The sequence below is a fragment of the Eumetopias jubatus genome, unplaced genomic scaffold (assembly GCF_037043125.1).
Source record: "Eumetopias jubatus isolate StellerSeaLion01/CBP00866 unplaced genomic scaffold, mEumJub1_p1.0 scaffold_16, whole genome shotgun sequence".
Lineage (NCBI taxonomy): Eukaryota > Metazoa > Chordata > Mammalia > Carnivora > Otariidae > Eumetopias > Eumetopias jubatus.
Window position 1 is genome coordinate 11381200 of NW_028274822.1, and position 16356 is coordinate 11397555.

The 16356-nt window shown below is 35.0% G+C and overlaps 1 protein-coding gene across 1 annotated transcript in view; it reads right to left on the reverse strand.

The window, feature by feature from the left end:
- Window positions 1–482: 482 nt before the first annotated feature.
- CDH7 (cadherin 7) overlaps window positions 483–16356 on the reverse strand; it is a 116010-nt gene continuing 100136 nt past the window's right edge. The window contains exon 11 of the mRNA XM_028102955.1: window positions 483–976. Coding sequence (XP_027958756.1) covers window positions 483–976 — 494 coding nt within the window. The remainder of the gene's footprint in view (window positions 977–16356) is intronic.

The window sequence follows — 16356 nt, forward strand, 5'->3', positions numbered from 1 at the left end:
ATATTTGCTACCCAACAGCAATAAAATTCTGGATTCTATAATCTAGCAAGCTAAATGCATCACTGTAAATTAAATTTGCCCCAAGTTTTGATATGCAAGAAGTTCCAGGACTTTTCAATGGCTCATCGCGTTCTGTTCTTCTCACTACAGTGCACACTTGGTTCACGGACAACACAGGGCACTACTTACTCATCGAGGTTAGGTGCTTTGCAGGTATCTGAGAGTTGCTATCTATTCACAAACCACTGAGCATTTCATTTTATCAAAAAGCCTTCAAATGCTCAGAGTCTGTGGTCAGTGCAGTCCCTTGGATAAGTCTAATGAAGATATGCTTCACCAAGGCAAAAACCTAAACAGTTAAAAATGGAGAGATATTTACAACCATTTTCTCTAGTAAGTCGAGTTCTCGTTTTCTGTATGGAGTGGGGTTCTTTTTTTGCTTTGACTTTTTCTTCAGTACATTTCAAATTAAGGTTCCGGGGCTATGAGTACAAACTCTCCTGGCCAGTTCCATACATATCTGCAAGTCGTTTAAAGCGAGGCCCCCAGTCACTTAGGTAGTCATAATTCTGATCAGAGTTTGAGCTGATGGAATCTAAGGAGCTGAGTGATTCAGCCACTGAGCCATTTCCTTCAAATGCATATGTCTGCAAGGAATCATAGGGGGGAGCACAGGGATCCACATCAGCTTCTTTCAGTCTTTCCCAAATAAATTCCCGAAAAATGACATTATCTGGGATGCTTTTGAAAGTTGGTCGACTCAAGAACTGAATCTCTGGAGTCACATCCCTCCGAGTCTTGGTATCTCTGATGACATTGAGATTTCTTAGTGCGGCCATGTCGAAAGCTTCTGTGTCTTCCTCTCCCCCACCTTCGTCGTCATATCTCACGATATTTTCTCTGATATCTCTCTCCTCATCAAAAATAAGAGGTTCTTTTTTTCTTCTTCTCATGGTGATGATCAGGAGGATCAACACTAAAACAATGAGACAGGAAAGGGAAAGTTTCAGGAAATCACCAACTGCCCCTCATCATGGTGAAATTAGGCCAATGATCTTGACTTATAGATTTCCTGCTCTTTAAAGGGAAATGAATTGGCCACCTACTTGCATGGGAATTCACAGCAGTAGATGTGCTAAAATTGCTAAAATGCCTTTGAAATAGGACACTTTTATACATCAAGAAACCCTTTTCCACACCTGTTCAGAACTGATGTCTCCCTCTTTAAGGCAACCTCCAAAGTATTTGCTAGAGCAAATTGAAGGGCCAGTTCAGGATAAATATAATAATTTCAAAGCTATGTAACACAAAGGGTTTTTTTTTTTTTGAACTCCTTAATTGCTGGAAAGGCAAAGTGACATTCATAAATATTTTAGGTCTAATTTAACAACTGCAATTTTAGAAGGAAATGGATTTTAGCATTTGGTCAGGTTCTTTGAAGAAATACCTTGCACTCGTCTAAGAAACTCTGCTGTTAAATAAAACCCAGTATGTCAGGCCATATATGAAGATTAAAAGCTTTTCTATAGTAAATTGAATCTCACTTTCAGGATGAAAAACTGAACCTGGTCTTTACACATTCTATCTGGAGAGAGAGGTTGTGAGATTTTCAGCTTAGCCAAAGAGAGATTTATCAAAAATAATAAATAATAAAGCACATGGTGGTACTAGAAAGCAAAGGACACCAGATTCACTGGCTATTATTTGGGTTTAAACCAACTGAATATACTCTTTGTATTTTTAATAAGTATACACTACTAAGAAAGATTCTGCTTCATTCAGGCTATGGGTGACTGTGATGCTAGCTGAACTGGGAACACATCAGATTTCATGGGTGCTTGAATTAAGTTAAAAAAAAGTATTCTTGAATTTTGGAGTTCAAAATATATAAAGAATTATCTTTACTTACCTTTTTATTACATAAGCCAACTTTTTTTTTCTTGAATATCTAATAGGCCCAAAGGGACCATTACTCTCAGCCTGTTTTTTAAAAAACACTTGAAATATTTATATTTATAAGGTTTTAGTTTGGCATTAAGAATACATTTGAAAATAAAAAAGTATAAAGCCAAGAAGGACATCACTGTAATTCAGAAGAATTAAAAGCAATGACTAGATGAGACATATTCCATCCTCTACCTCAATCAACCTAAAAAAAAAAAAATCTAAGCACTTAATTAAATAAAACCTTTTCTGTTGTAATGTTCTGGCATGGGCCTTGAAAACAAATATATAGCTTTGCTGTCAAAATGGCCTTGGATAAAAGTCCAACCTTTTCACATATTAGCTGTGTGATTTTGGGCAAGTAACTCAAACTAACAGAGCCTAGCCACATATGATAATTATAGACAAATGTTACTAGGGTAAATTACAGAGACTGGGGAATAATGTAAGTAGAATAAGTAGAGTGGCAGGCACTTGTTTGTGTGCCAAAGAGAAATTATCATTGTTATCCTCTGGCTAACCAAGAATGTGAACTCAAAATTTCTCCTCAGACCCAAGCAAAACAGTGAAATTAGGTAACGAAGTAGAAGGTGTAGCAAATATATGGCAAGGCATGTGCACTAAAGATTAAATGACAGAAAAGGCAGTAAGGTGGAAAATGGAGGTCTGCAAATAGGATTTATCATTTGGCCCTCAGGGTAGTTCTCTGGGGTATGTGTCTTCTTGTTTGATGATGTCTTAAGCATGTGAAACAAACTGCCTATGGTCAATGAAATAAAATGCAATAGGTGGGAATGAAGTGTCCTCTACTTCCATCTGCCCCAGAGTCTTTGCACTTTCTAGAACACTATGAGCCTTAGTGCTCCGTAGAAGGTAACTGAGATACAAGCTAAGAGCTCAAGTGACACTTTGCTAGTTCAGAGAAAGACACACCAGTAAATTTTAAGACACATGGATGAATAACATTTTATATTAATGTATAAATAGAGCTTCTGAAATTTTTTATACAGTCCCCCCCAAAATAAAATTGCAACAGGAAGATAATACTTCCTGAGAAGTCAGGTAGAGAGAATGGAAAGGTGAGTATCAGAATCATGATGGTGGAGGCAGGAATATGAGAAATCTGTCACCCACATTGGAAGCAGAATTGAGGGGGAGCAAATATCCAAATGAGTGCAAGAGGATACCAGAAATGAACGGGCATACAAGTGAACGAGGCTATGAAGAGAGTAAGATACTATGTGATAATTAGGTGCTTTTAATTTAAATCTGTATTTAGGCAAAATATTTCATATAATTACAATGAATCTTGTCATATATATAATATATAATCATTTTTTGTTATATTTTTGTTTTATATGCTATTTTATTTTAACATATAAAACAATTATTTCTTACATTCTAATGTATTTTCATGCTACTGATAAACTTACTTTTTGACAATCAAGTATAGTGCTCAGTAAAAGTGAAACGAAAGAACCCATAGGTGTGTCAGCCCTCAGGTTCAGTATCTATTAAGGATATTAATATCTTACAGAGTTTATTTTATTTCTCAATCTTGCCTGAAGCTGAGAAAAATGAAGTGTTTTAGAAGGTTAGAAAATTTAACATTTCAATGACCTAGGAGAGTATTAATTTCTAACTACATGAGCACATATAAAAAATAAAATTTAACCTTTACGTAGAACAAGTATTAAGTGCTCTTCAGGGTCTATAGAGATAATCCCTATATTAAAAAGAGTATTTTTCTGCTTAAGTAAGCACAAGATTATATAGTTTAAGAGGTTTTTCTCATATGTCTTTTCTGTCATATGGACGATACTTCTGAGTGCAGACAGAAAAGATTTAGTCTAGACACGTGGCACTTATTATGTGTTGGTTGTTCATGAATTTATATATGGTTAACAAATGTGTGTTAGCCATTTATTACAGGCATTAGGTATGATGATGTAATGTTGCACACGGAGGCAGGCAAAGCACACTTCTTATGGAACTTAAAATGAAATGGGCAGACTATTAATCAAATAATGAGAACTAAATGTAAAGACAGAACTGTGATTATTCCCAAAGAAGGAAACATGATCTTTTAAAGGTCTATAGTAGAAGAAACAGATCCACACAAGGCAGATTTACGTGTCCTTGAAGGCTGATGCTAGGATGGGGGTGGAGAGGTGATACTTGGCACAAGCAAGCGGTTAGCAAGGGTTGGAGCCAACAAGGCTGGGGAGTAAAGAGAGAGGTGGGAGATAACCAGTGTGGTTCAAGGACTGCATGATATGATCATATATGTTTAAAAAAAAATCATTCTGATTGGAATCAGGATAGGAAGAAGGGAAGAGAAGATGTTAAGAAAGCAATTAGAATACTACAGCAGCAAAAGCATACTGGGTTAACTTAAATTTCTATTTTAGAATTCAGTTCTTTACCAATCAACATTTTCTGAGTATCCCAGCTATGTAAGCAATAGGGCTGGTTATTGGCAAAATCATAAGAGAGGATCCCTGCATCCAAGCAGCTCAAACTTGGTAGCTATATATTTACAAAGATAAATATAGTATAAATCATAATGCAATTCACTGTGAGAAAGTACAGACATACACAGGTGGAAAGAAGCATGCAGACCAGAAGAGCACCATTCCCCCAAAATGAAAGAAATAAAAGGGAAGATGAAGAAAAATAGTGTTAAACACATAGCATACTATAAAGTAGTGGTCCCCTATATTCTCATCACTGTAGTCTGTGACAGATACATATTCATTTTTACTTAATCATCTTGAAAGAATTTCAGTCCTACCTAACACACTTCCTGGAGGTTAACCACAGCATTATTGGCCCATACAATTAAGAAGCCCCCTCTCCAATAAACTCCCATCATCAAGTGTCTTATTTTCTTAAAGACAGCAGACACTAAAAGTCATCCAGGTTTGCTCTGGAAGCTTCAACATCTCCTTGTCATCCTGAATCCCTTGCACTGGATTTTCTAAACTTGCAAATGTCTGAATTCTCAAAATTCAGTTTTGGTCCCCAGAACATTTGTATAGATGTGGTACAAACTGGTACCACTGCTAGATAAGCCTACTTATATTAAAGAAAAACTATTTCCCTTATTTCAAATTTTGAGTCAGTTTATTTAAAACCACTCAGTCATGTGAATACTATCAAGCCAGTTCTTTTCCATCCTAAAACTCTATAAAAGGTTCTTGCTTTAAATCAAATTGCAAGACTATTTACAAATTCATCACCTGTTAAATATCATTTTGTTAAGTTTAACCTATTGTTTTGAGACTCACCAAAAGTTAAAACCTAAATTTCTTTTAATTCAACATTTTTTTACTGAGCATTGATTTTCTGCAACTGTAATTCCTATAAGGTCAGTGATTTTATTCCCCACAGGTATATCTTGAGCACAAAAAGCAATACTTGATAATAAATATGCACTCAAAAACTATTTGTTAAATAAAATATGGGTTGGAGATATGCAGACAACTTTTGCCATTGTGAAGTTCAATATTTTATATAAGGAAAAAGTAAATATTACATAATGCAACAGATTATATAGCAATATAACACATGCTAGGTAAATATGTATGGGAAGGTATGCTTTGACCAGGATGCTCAGAGAAAGTCTCACAAAAGAGATGACATGGAGGTAAGACTTGAAGGATAAGCTACTGTCACCTAGAAACACTATTTTCTCTATGGTCTCTATGAATAATCAGAATTTCTTATTAGTCAATAAAATGGTTGTCTAACTCTTCACTATCCAACATGGTAGCTACTAGCCACATGTGGCTATTGAGCATTTGAAATGTGGATATCCCTATTTGAAACATGAATCGAGATGTGCTTTTCGTGTAAAATAGACATGTGATATTCAAGACAATTGTTAAACTATATTTTTATTGATTACATGTTAAAATTATAATAGTTTGCTAATATTGCAATAAATATGTTATTAGCATACTTCAGTTGTTTCTTTTTAGTTTTGCTAACGAGACTACCTGAAATTTTAAAATTAGATATGCAGTTCACACTTGTGAATCATAATATATTTCTTTGGGCAAAATGATTCAAAAATACTAGAAAAATCTTAATTGTGTACAATCTTAAGGTATACTACTCTAAAATTTTATTGCCAAATGACATATTGAACAGTGAAACAACTATTATACTACAATTATTACTGTGTCTATTAGGTGTAACTGAAAAATGACCTACTCTAAATGAAAAATCTGCTAGTACAATCTGTCCAAGTTCAGCAAATTATTATAAATGATTATCCACATCCATGTGTGAGTAGAACTTAGCCCTTCAATAAATTTGTTTTTTAAATCTTCACTGTCTTTTGATCCTGTTGATTGAAAACATTACTAAAAACCTGTTACATTTTCTCCATTTGGCACTAATTAAGTTTCACAAATTTTCTTTAATTTTGAACTTGAACTTTGGTGGCTTCAGATCAGAAACAACCATGACAGAGAAACATCCCAACACCTTTCAGTGTCACTTCCAAATTCCCACCACTTTCTCCATGCCTGGAGCTACCCCAGAGTTTCATACTCTCATCAAAAAACAGGTCACTGAGAATTTTCCAATCATTGGTTTATCTTTAACTTCATTCAATTTTATTGACTTTTCTTTTTATAAAAATAGCTATTTCATATTTCTATTCTTATATCCTGATTGCCCTGAAGCCAGAGAAATCGGAGTTTTTCTGGATTATTCCCCTAAGACTAAGGTTACCAATGGTCTTGTTGACATCTGCCCAATCCAATGGGCACTAGTCAGCCTTAGTTTACATAGCATGTCTATCATATTTGACACAGAACTTCAATCAGGAAACATGATATGGGTGAGTTTTCTTGAATTAATAGAATATTATAGTAATTCTTAAAATTAAAAAAAAAGTTTCACTCTCTCCTTTCAAGTCTGGTTTGGTGGCTGTTCTTCTCTAGGTAATACCTCGGGTAAATCTTCCTCAAATTCTGTACTTGGCTTCTACCTTTTTCACCCAACACTCTTTCTACATGAGCTCAATGAAATACAATAATTCAACTATTTTCTATATATGGCAATTGGTAAGGTCTTTGACATATAAATCTCCGATCTATCTCTTTGAATAAATCAAGACCATATTCATAAATAACTAGTCATTTATGAATTTATTTTATTGATAATAAAAACATGGACTGCTCAGAATATAGTAAATACTTAATATATGGCAATTATAATTTTTAACTGTTACTAGCACTTATTTTGCTGTAACGACTTTCTGCTCAAATATCTCTTTCCAGATTTCAACCCATTAACTTCAATCTGTTTCATATCTTGTGTTCTTTTGTCAAAAGAATACCCAAACCAGAAACTTCCAGGTCATCTTGGACTCTAACCTCACTTCCTCCTTGTATTTACCTCTTGCTCATCTCACTACCTTAATGAACCAATTATTATATAGTGTAACTCCTGGAGTGTACCTCAAATCCCTTGCTTAAATCCACATTTACACTGACTCCCTGCCTCTATTTACTGAATATGTGGCCTTAAACAGGATATTTTACTTTGCCTTGCCTCAGTTTCCTCCTCTCCAAAATGGAAATAATAGAACTTAACTCATAAAATCATCTTATGGTAGTTTTATAAAGATTGAGTTTAAATTTGTAAAGTTTAAAAATATATAGTAAGCACAATAATAGGTTATATATGATTAGCTTCTATAATAAAATCTTAAGCAATATAGTTCCTATTCCTCTGGATCTTGCTAAAATTTGACTTATATAATAGGTACACAAAAAGAAAAAAATTTACTTGGTACTCACATGTGATTTTTGATAACTCCCTATTAATTTAGTTATTTGATACCTATGCTATTCTATTTATTGGATGGTAAAATAATAGAGATAACTATTCTGGAGAACCTTAAAATATGTGGCAAAGACAGGAAAATGAACAGAATGTGATAAATACTATTTACAAATTCATCCCAAAATATTTTTTCCTCCTGCATTCCCTGTATTAGGCCCCAAGAATACACTGGTTTAAAAAGAGAAAGATTAAGATCAGTACTTTCAAGGTGTTCTTAAATTTGAGCAAAGTGAATAAATATGTTTACAAATTGTGATAACTGACAGAAAAGAAATAACGTTTCATGATAAAGAATTGCAGGTGTTGATGCAGCATGCCCTGACATCCCTGGCCCATGCCCACTCCAGCTTCAACTATCTGGCCAAGGTGTCCCAAGCATGGCATGCCCAGGGAACCCCCCGCCGGGGTCACACCTGGTCTAGATCTAGCTCCAGGCATCCCACTAAGGCAGCCCCAGCACAGTGTGCCCCAGGATCCCTAGTTTCCCAGACAAGCAAAACCTAAGGGAGTTCATCACCACTAAACCAGACTTCCAAGAAAAGTTAAAATGTCTTAAGTGGAAAAGGTCATAACCAAAAATAAAATACATGAAAGAAAAAAAATCTCACTAATAAAGGCAAATATATAATAAAGGCAATGGATCAGCCACTTAAAAATATCCTATGAAAATTAAACCAAAAAAGACGTAAAATATGACATCAGCAACATAAAATATGTGTGTGGATGGGGGAGTACAAATGTAGTGCTTTTAGAATGCACTGGAAATTAAGTGACTAGCAGCTTAAAACAGACTGCTGTATTTATAATGTTGGTATATGCGAACCTCACAATAACCAAAACTAAACCTACACAGGACCCCAAAAATCCCAAAACCTACAAAAAATAAAGAAAATCATCAAACCACAAGAGATCAAGAGAAGAAGAAACAGAGAACTACAAAAACAATCAGAAAACAATAAAATAGCAATAAGTATATACCTATCAATACATTTTAAATGTAACTGGACTAAATGATCCAATCAAAAGGCATAGGATGGCTGAATGGATAAAAACAAGATCTATTTATACGCTCCTTATAAAAGACTCACTTTAGATCTAAAAACATATGCAGATTGAAAGTGAAGGAATGGAGAAAGTTATTTCATGCAAATGGAAATAAAGCTGGAGGAGCAGTACTCATATCAGATGAAATACATTTAAAACAAAGACTATGACTCCAAAAGACAATATAACATTTGTAAATATCTATGCGCCCAACACATGAGCATGTAAATATGTAAAGCAAATTTTAGCAAACATAAAGGGAAAAATTGACAGTAATACAAAATAGTAAGGGGACTTTAACACCCTACCTGCATCAATGAATAGATCATCCAGACTGAAAATCAATAAGAAGAAATTGGCCTTAAACAACACAAACCAAATGGGCTTAACAGATATATAGAGAACATTTCATCTAAAAACTTCAGGCTACACTTTTTTTTTTGAAGTGCACATTGAACATTCTCCAGGACAGATCACATGTTAAGCTGCAAAACAAGTTACAATAAATTCTAGAAGATTAAAATTATAAACAGCATCTTTTCTGACCACAACAGTGTGAAACTAGAAATCAATCACAAGAAGTTAACTAGAAAAAAACAAAACATATGGAGACCTAAAGCACATGCTACTAAACAATGTATCAATAAAGAAATCAAAGTTGGAAATAAATACCTTGAGACAAATGAAAATAAAAATGAAAACACAGCTTTTCAAAATCTATAGGATACAGGAAAAGCAGTTCTAAGAGGAAAGTCTATAGTGATATGGGCCTACCTCAAGTAAAATCCCAAATAAACCATCTAATTTTACACCTAAGAGAAGTAGAAAATGAACAAACAAATTCCAAATTTAGAAGAGGAAGGAAATGATAAAAATCTGAGTGGAAATACATTAAATAGAAAAGATCAATGCACAACTAAGAGCTGCTGTTGTTTTTTTTTTTTTTTGGAAAATATATAAAAAAAAACCAATAAGCCTCTAGGCAGAGTTTTCAAGAGAAAAACAGGACCCATATAAATAAAATCAGAAATAGAAGTTAAACTGATACCACAGAACTATAAATTATCATAGCAGGCTACTACAATTATACACCAACAAATAGGATAACCTAGAAAAAAATGATAAATTCCTAGAAACACAAACTTTCAAGATTGAATTATGAAGAAACAGAAAATCTGAATAGGCCAATTACAAATAATGATACTGAATTAGTAATTAAAAAAAACTCTCCAAAAATGAAGAGGAAGGACTACTTCCAAACTCCTTTATACAAAGCCAGCATTACCCTGATACCAAAACCAAAGACATTGAAAAAAAAAAATTATAGGCCGATATCCTTGATGAAAATAGATACAAAAATCCTCAACAAACTATTAGCAAACCAAATTCAGCATTACATTAAAAGAACTATACCCCACGGGGCACCTGGGTGGCTCAATCGGTTAAGCGTCTGACTCTTGATTTTGGCTTAGGTCATGATCTCGGTGTCCTGGTATTGAGTCCTGCAATGGGCTCCCCACTCAGTGGGGAGTCTGCTTATCTCCCTCTCCCTCTACTCCTCACCTGCTCACTCTCTCTCTTACATAAATCTTAAAAAAATATAAAAGAATTACACCCCATGATTATGTGTAATTTATGCCAAAGATGTTTCAACATCTGCAAATCAATCAACCTTATATACCACGTTAACAAAAATGAAGGCTAAAAATCATATGATCATCTCAATAGATGCAGAAAAAGCATCTGACATAATTCAACATCCACTTATGATAAAAATTCAACAATATGAGTATAGAAGAACCACACCTCAACATAAGAAAGGTCATATATGACAAACCCACAGCTAACATCATACTCAAGGGTAAAAACTAAAAGCTTTCCCTCTATGATCAGGAACAAGGCAAGAATGCCCACTCTTGTCACTTTTATTCAACATGGTACAGGAAACCCTAGTCACAGCAATTAGGCAAGGAAAAAAAAAAAGGCATCTAAATTGGAAAAGAATTAAACTGTCACTATTTGCAAATGACATGATATTGTATACAGAGAACCCTAGAGTCCACCAAAACTACCAGAATAAATGATACAGTAAAAGTCACAAAAATTAACATACAGAAATAGTTTGCATTTCTCTCCACTATAACAAGCTATCAAGAAAGAGAAATTAAGAAAACAATCACATTTACAACTTCATCAAAAAAAATTACTTACGGGGATGCCTGGGTGGCTTGGTCAGTTAAGTGTCTGCCTTTAGCTTGGGTCATGATCCAACTTCTTCCTCTCCCTCTACCCCTCCCTCTAGCTTGTTCTCTTTCTCTCTCTTTCAAAATAAATGGATAAAATCTTTTAAAAAAATTACCTAGGAATAAATTTAACCCAGGAAGTGAAAACTTGTATTTTGAAAACTATGACACTGATGAAAGAAATTGAGGATGACTCAAATAAATGGACAGATAAACCATGCTCATGGATTGGAAGAAAATTATTTTAAAATGTCCATACTATCCAAAGCAAACTACAGATTCAATGTAATCTCTTCAAATTACCAATGTCATTTTCCACAGAATTACAACAAAGAATCCTGAAATGTATCTGGAACCTCAAAAGACCCCAAATAGCCAAACCAATCCTGAGAGAGAACAAAGTTAGAGGTGTTATGATCCCTGATTTCAACCTATACTGCAGAGCTATAGTAATTGAAACAGTACAGTACTGGCACAAAAACAGACACATAAACCAATGGAATAGAAGAGAGAAGCCAGAAATAAATGCACACAATTATGGTCAATTAAACTATGACAAAGGAGGCATGAATATGCAACAGGGAAAAGACTGTCTTTTCAGAAAATGATGTTGGGAAAACCTGACCACTTTCTTACACCATAAACAAAAATAAACTCAAAATGGATTAAAAGACTTGAATATAAGACCTAAAACCACAAATCTCCTAGAAGAAAACATAGTAAGCTCTTTGACGTTGGTCTTAGCAATATGTTTTTGGACTCATCTCCTTAGGCAAGGGCAACAAAAGCTAAAAAATTCTTTTGTTGATGTATTGGGAATACATCAAAGTTTTTGCACAGTGAAGGACAACATCAATAAATGAAAGGGCAACCTATTGAATGGGAGAAGATATTTGCAAATCATATATTCGATAAGGGGTTAATATCCAAAATATACAAAGAACTTACACACCTTAGTATCAAAAACAAACAACCCAATTAAAAATGGGTACAGAACTTGAATAGTAATTTTTCTAAAGAAGACCTACAGATAGCCAACAGGAACACGAAAAGATGTTTAACATTGCTAATCACCAAGGAAATGCCACTCAAAACCATAAGATTACCTCACACCTGTCAGATTGATAACTGTCAAAAAGACAAAAAATAAGAAGTGTTGACATGGATGTAGAGAAAACAAAACACCTGCACACTGTTGGTGGAAATGTAAATTGGTGTAGCCACTATGGAAAACAGTATGGAGTTCCCTCAAATGTTAAAACTACCATAAGATCCAATAATTACACTTCTGGGTGTTTATCTGAGGAAAACGAAAGCACCAATTCAAAGAGATATATGTTTTGAAGAACTTCCATACTCTGTTCTCTCTCTCTCTCTCTCTCTCTCTCCATATATATATATATATATATCTGTATTATGCTAAGTGAAATATCTCAGGGAAAGACAAATGCTGAATGATTTCATTTATACGTGGAATCTAAAAATCAAATTGAAACAGACTCATAGGAAATAAACTGTGGGTTATCAGAGTAGGGAGTGACTGGGAGGTGGGCAAAATGGGTGAAGGAGACTAAGTTGTCCAATCCTTCAGTTATAAAATAAGACATGGGAATGTAATGTATAAGGAATATATTCAATAATTTTGTAACAATTTTGTATGGTGACATATGGTACCTAGATTTATCATGGAAATAATTTCATATAAAAATATCAAATCACTATAATGTACACCTGAAATTAATAGGATGTTGTATGTCAAATATACTTCAATTAAAAAGACAAAGAATCATGGTTGTGAACAGTGCTTAATTTATTCAGTAGGTAAGACGTCCCCCCCTGAGAGGGTAACACTGAAGCTGGTCATAAAGGATAGTGTGAGCCCAACAGGAGAAGGGATTCAGGAAAAATCTTTCAGTAACAGGGTGGCATGTTTGAAACTCATGGAGAGGCAGCTGTGTGATTCTTCCTATAGGGTGAGTGAAGGATTAGACAGCCTGATACCTTCATGAGGTGAGCAGGTGTCAGAACATGTCTTGCTTTGTGGGCCATGAGAACCATTTGGATTTTATGTAAGTACATTTGATGCTTCTGAAATGTCTCAAGCAAAGAAATAATTTATGTTTAAAAAGTGAAATGATAGGAAAAATACAGGGGTACTAGTGCAGTCTGGTGATCAAAGACAGATGTCATTGGAAGTGACATCTAAGCTAAGATCTAAAGGATGAGAGAATTCAACTTGTCATTTTGTCTGGATCTATGTGCTGTAGAATAAGAGATATATGCAGATCCTCAGTCACAGAAGGCCAGAATTTGAACTTGTACTTATGAACCTACTCTATTATTTATAGTCACAAAGAATAAATGAAGATTTATATTTGATAAAATCCAAACATGTGAATGAGGTAAACCAGATATCAACTATAGCATTTTTAACTAAAATTTAAGCTGACTTTTAACAACAAATGCAGTATCCCTGAAATATCTACTGCAGTTTTTTCTTTATCTTTAGATAGATTAGAAAAATCATATATTCAGATTTATTTTTTCTTGAGCCCTTATAGATCTCTAGCTAGGGCCATTAACCCAAAAATATAATTTAAGTATTTTAAGTGTGTGCCATATCCACTTTATAGAGAAAAAATTAAGAGACAGGCTGAATTTCAGACAAAATACCCTAAAATCATATAATCTTAGGAAATGGGAAAGTCTGGGTCCAATGGAGATACTACTTATGGGTAAGGATAAGAATAAAATCAAACCTTCTTTTCCACTAATGAATACATTCAAATCATTCATGGTCTCATTCAGCATGCAGGTATGGCATGCCCTCTACATGTCATATCAGCATTTTATGGCTACATACATAATGATAAAATAATACTCAGCCCCTGCCTCTAAAAGCAGGAGTCTACTGTAGCAGAGAGACAGACAAACTAATGAAACAGGTGAGTCAGCCATGAAAGATGCTCTGGTATACACAAGGTGCTATGGGGCATGCAGGAACAGCACCCAACCTGGACTCTGAAGCAAAATAGGGGGAAAGGTATTTGAGGCAGAAGGAGCAAGTCACGTAAGAGCAGGTAAGACAAAGCTGGATGAGTCTGAGAAAGAGCAGCTCCACAATTTGGCTGAAGGTTGAAATGGTAGAGAGCAGTTAGGTCATAGAAAGTCTGTGATTTTCATCTGTAGACCACTGGAGCCATGGAAATCTTATTTTAAGCTGGTGTGGGTCACAGTCACACTTGGTTTGCAAAAGCTTGGTCTGCCTGTGATGCTGTTGGATTAGATCTGGTAGAGACAGGAAATTGCCTAATTCAGAAAGGCGATGCAGAACTGGGGCAAAATCAGGTGCAACATGAAGGGAGAGCATGGCATAGATTCAAGAATCAACAAAGTGAAATTTCATATTTTGGGGGGACTGATTGGCTGTGGGAGATGGAAGAAAAGAGTAAAGTCTGATTCCCTTCCAGAAACATGGAAATAGGGACTAAGTCAGGAGGAGAGGTAGGAATGTAGGAAAATTGTTCGGGATTTAATAATTCTATTCAAATTTCTAATGCCAGCAGTCTGTTAGAATGATGAATGCACATTCATGCCAGAGTTCTGCAAATCATCTGCACAAGAGAGATGCTGCTTTCTATGTCTCATCTCAAGACAAGGAAACATTTCATTATGACCAAAACTCAGCTTCCCTTTGCCCCGTAAAAAGTATCACAGAGTCCCTCACCATTAAATGTGCCAGTTAGAATTATTTGAGTATCAAGACAGACATAAAACTGACCTAAGTACAATGAATATTGTGTGTACAAAGACAACTGGTATACTATATATTTTGGTTGTAATGAAGTATAATCTCAAATTTATCGTATACAATTCTTGATGTGTTCTCTCAAGGTTGGAAGTAATTGGAGGATACTGTAAATTAGACACCCACAGTTAACCAAAGAAGTGATGAAGCTGCTTTGTAAAGCAGATCAAAGATTCTGCTGGTTCTAATTTGGCAGTACCTGGGCTGTGATACCCACAGATCGCCAGGCATTTCCCAGAGACACGGAAGCCTCTCCTATTGGAAAACACTTAGGGAAAAATACCTTATAAAGGACATCCAGAAGGCAGTCCCACCTATGTTTGGGTCCTGGCTGTGACACCTTATAACTTTGTGCATGTCTCCTCTAATTTACAGTTTTCTCATATAAAAGGTGGACATAATACTATTTACTAATACCTGCCTAGGAAATGTGTGGTGAGGAATAAATTATGACCATGCTCATAAAGCACTTAGCTAATGTCTAGTACTTAGTATGAGCTTATTAAATGTAATTAATTTTTCACTATGCTTACACTTGTTTGAAAGAGGAACACATGTGCCACCATAAATTAGCCACTTCTGTCCTTTATTATCACTAGGACTATCATTATAGATTATCATGGGAATCAGTCTTTTGCATAGTGCTATCATACTGTTCTCCACTAATATATATCTATTTTACTTAGGTAATACTATCACTTACAAAACTAGGAACATATTTTCCTGTTGAACAAAATCATGAGTGGCCACAGTAACAGAGGAGCAAATATGACACAGCACTCTGTAGATCAGGAAAGAAAAGTGAAAAGATGCATGACAGCTGGATGTCAAGCTGGCCATCCTGGACACACTGAAAGAACTTGAATTCTATGTAGTAAACAGTGGTTTCCACAACTGATTTATTAAACCTGGAGCTGGACCAGTCTAACTAATCCCAGCTGTGGTTAAAGATCAAGGAGCTAGAGGGAATATTATAAGACTTCAATTACTTGGGGCGCCTGGGTGGCTCAGTCGTTAAGCGTCTGCCTTTGGCTCAGGTCACGATCCCAGGGTCCTGGGATCGAGCCCCGCATCGGGTTCCCTGCTCAGCGGGAAGCCTGCTTCTCCCTCCCCCACTCCCCCGCTTGTGTTCCCTCTCTCACTGTGTCTCTCTCTGTCAAATAAATAAATAAAATCTTAAAAAAAAAAAAAACAGACTTCAATTACTTGGACCTAAAGGTCCAAATATGGAAAAACAAAACTTCATACAGTAAATGCAATGACAATTTTAGTGTGCAGGAAAATGCACAGTCTAACATGAACTGTGCAGACTAACCAAGAAAAACTATAATATTCTCAGGATAAAAGTGCAATATTTAATAATGAAACATTTTAAAACAAGTGAAATTCTTTCTGCTCATTTCTCAAAATCCACTGAAGTGATAATTTAGTGTCATTCATAATTTTTTTTTTAAA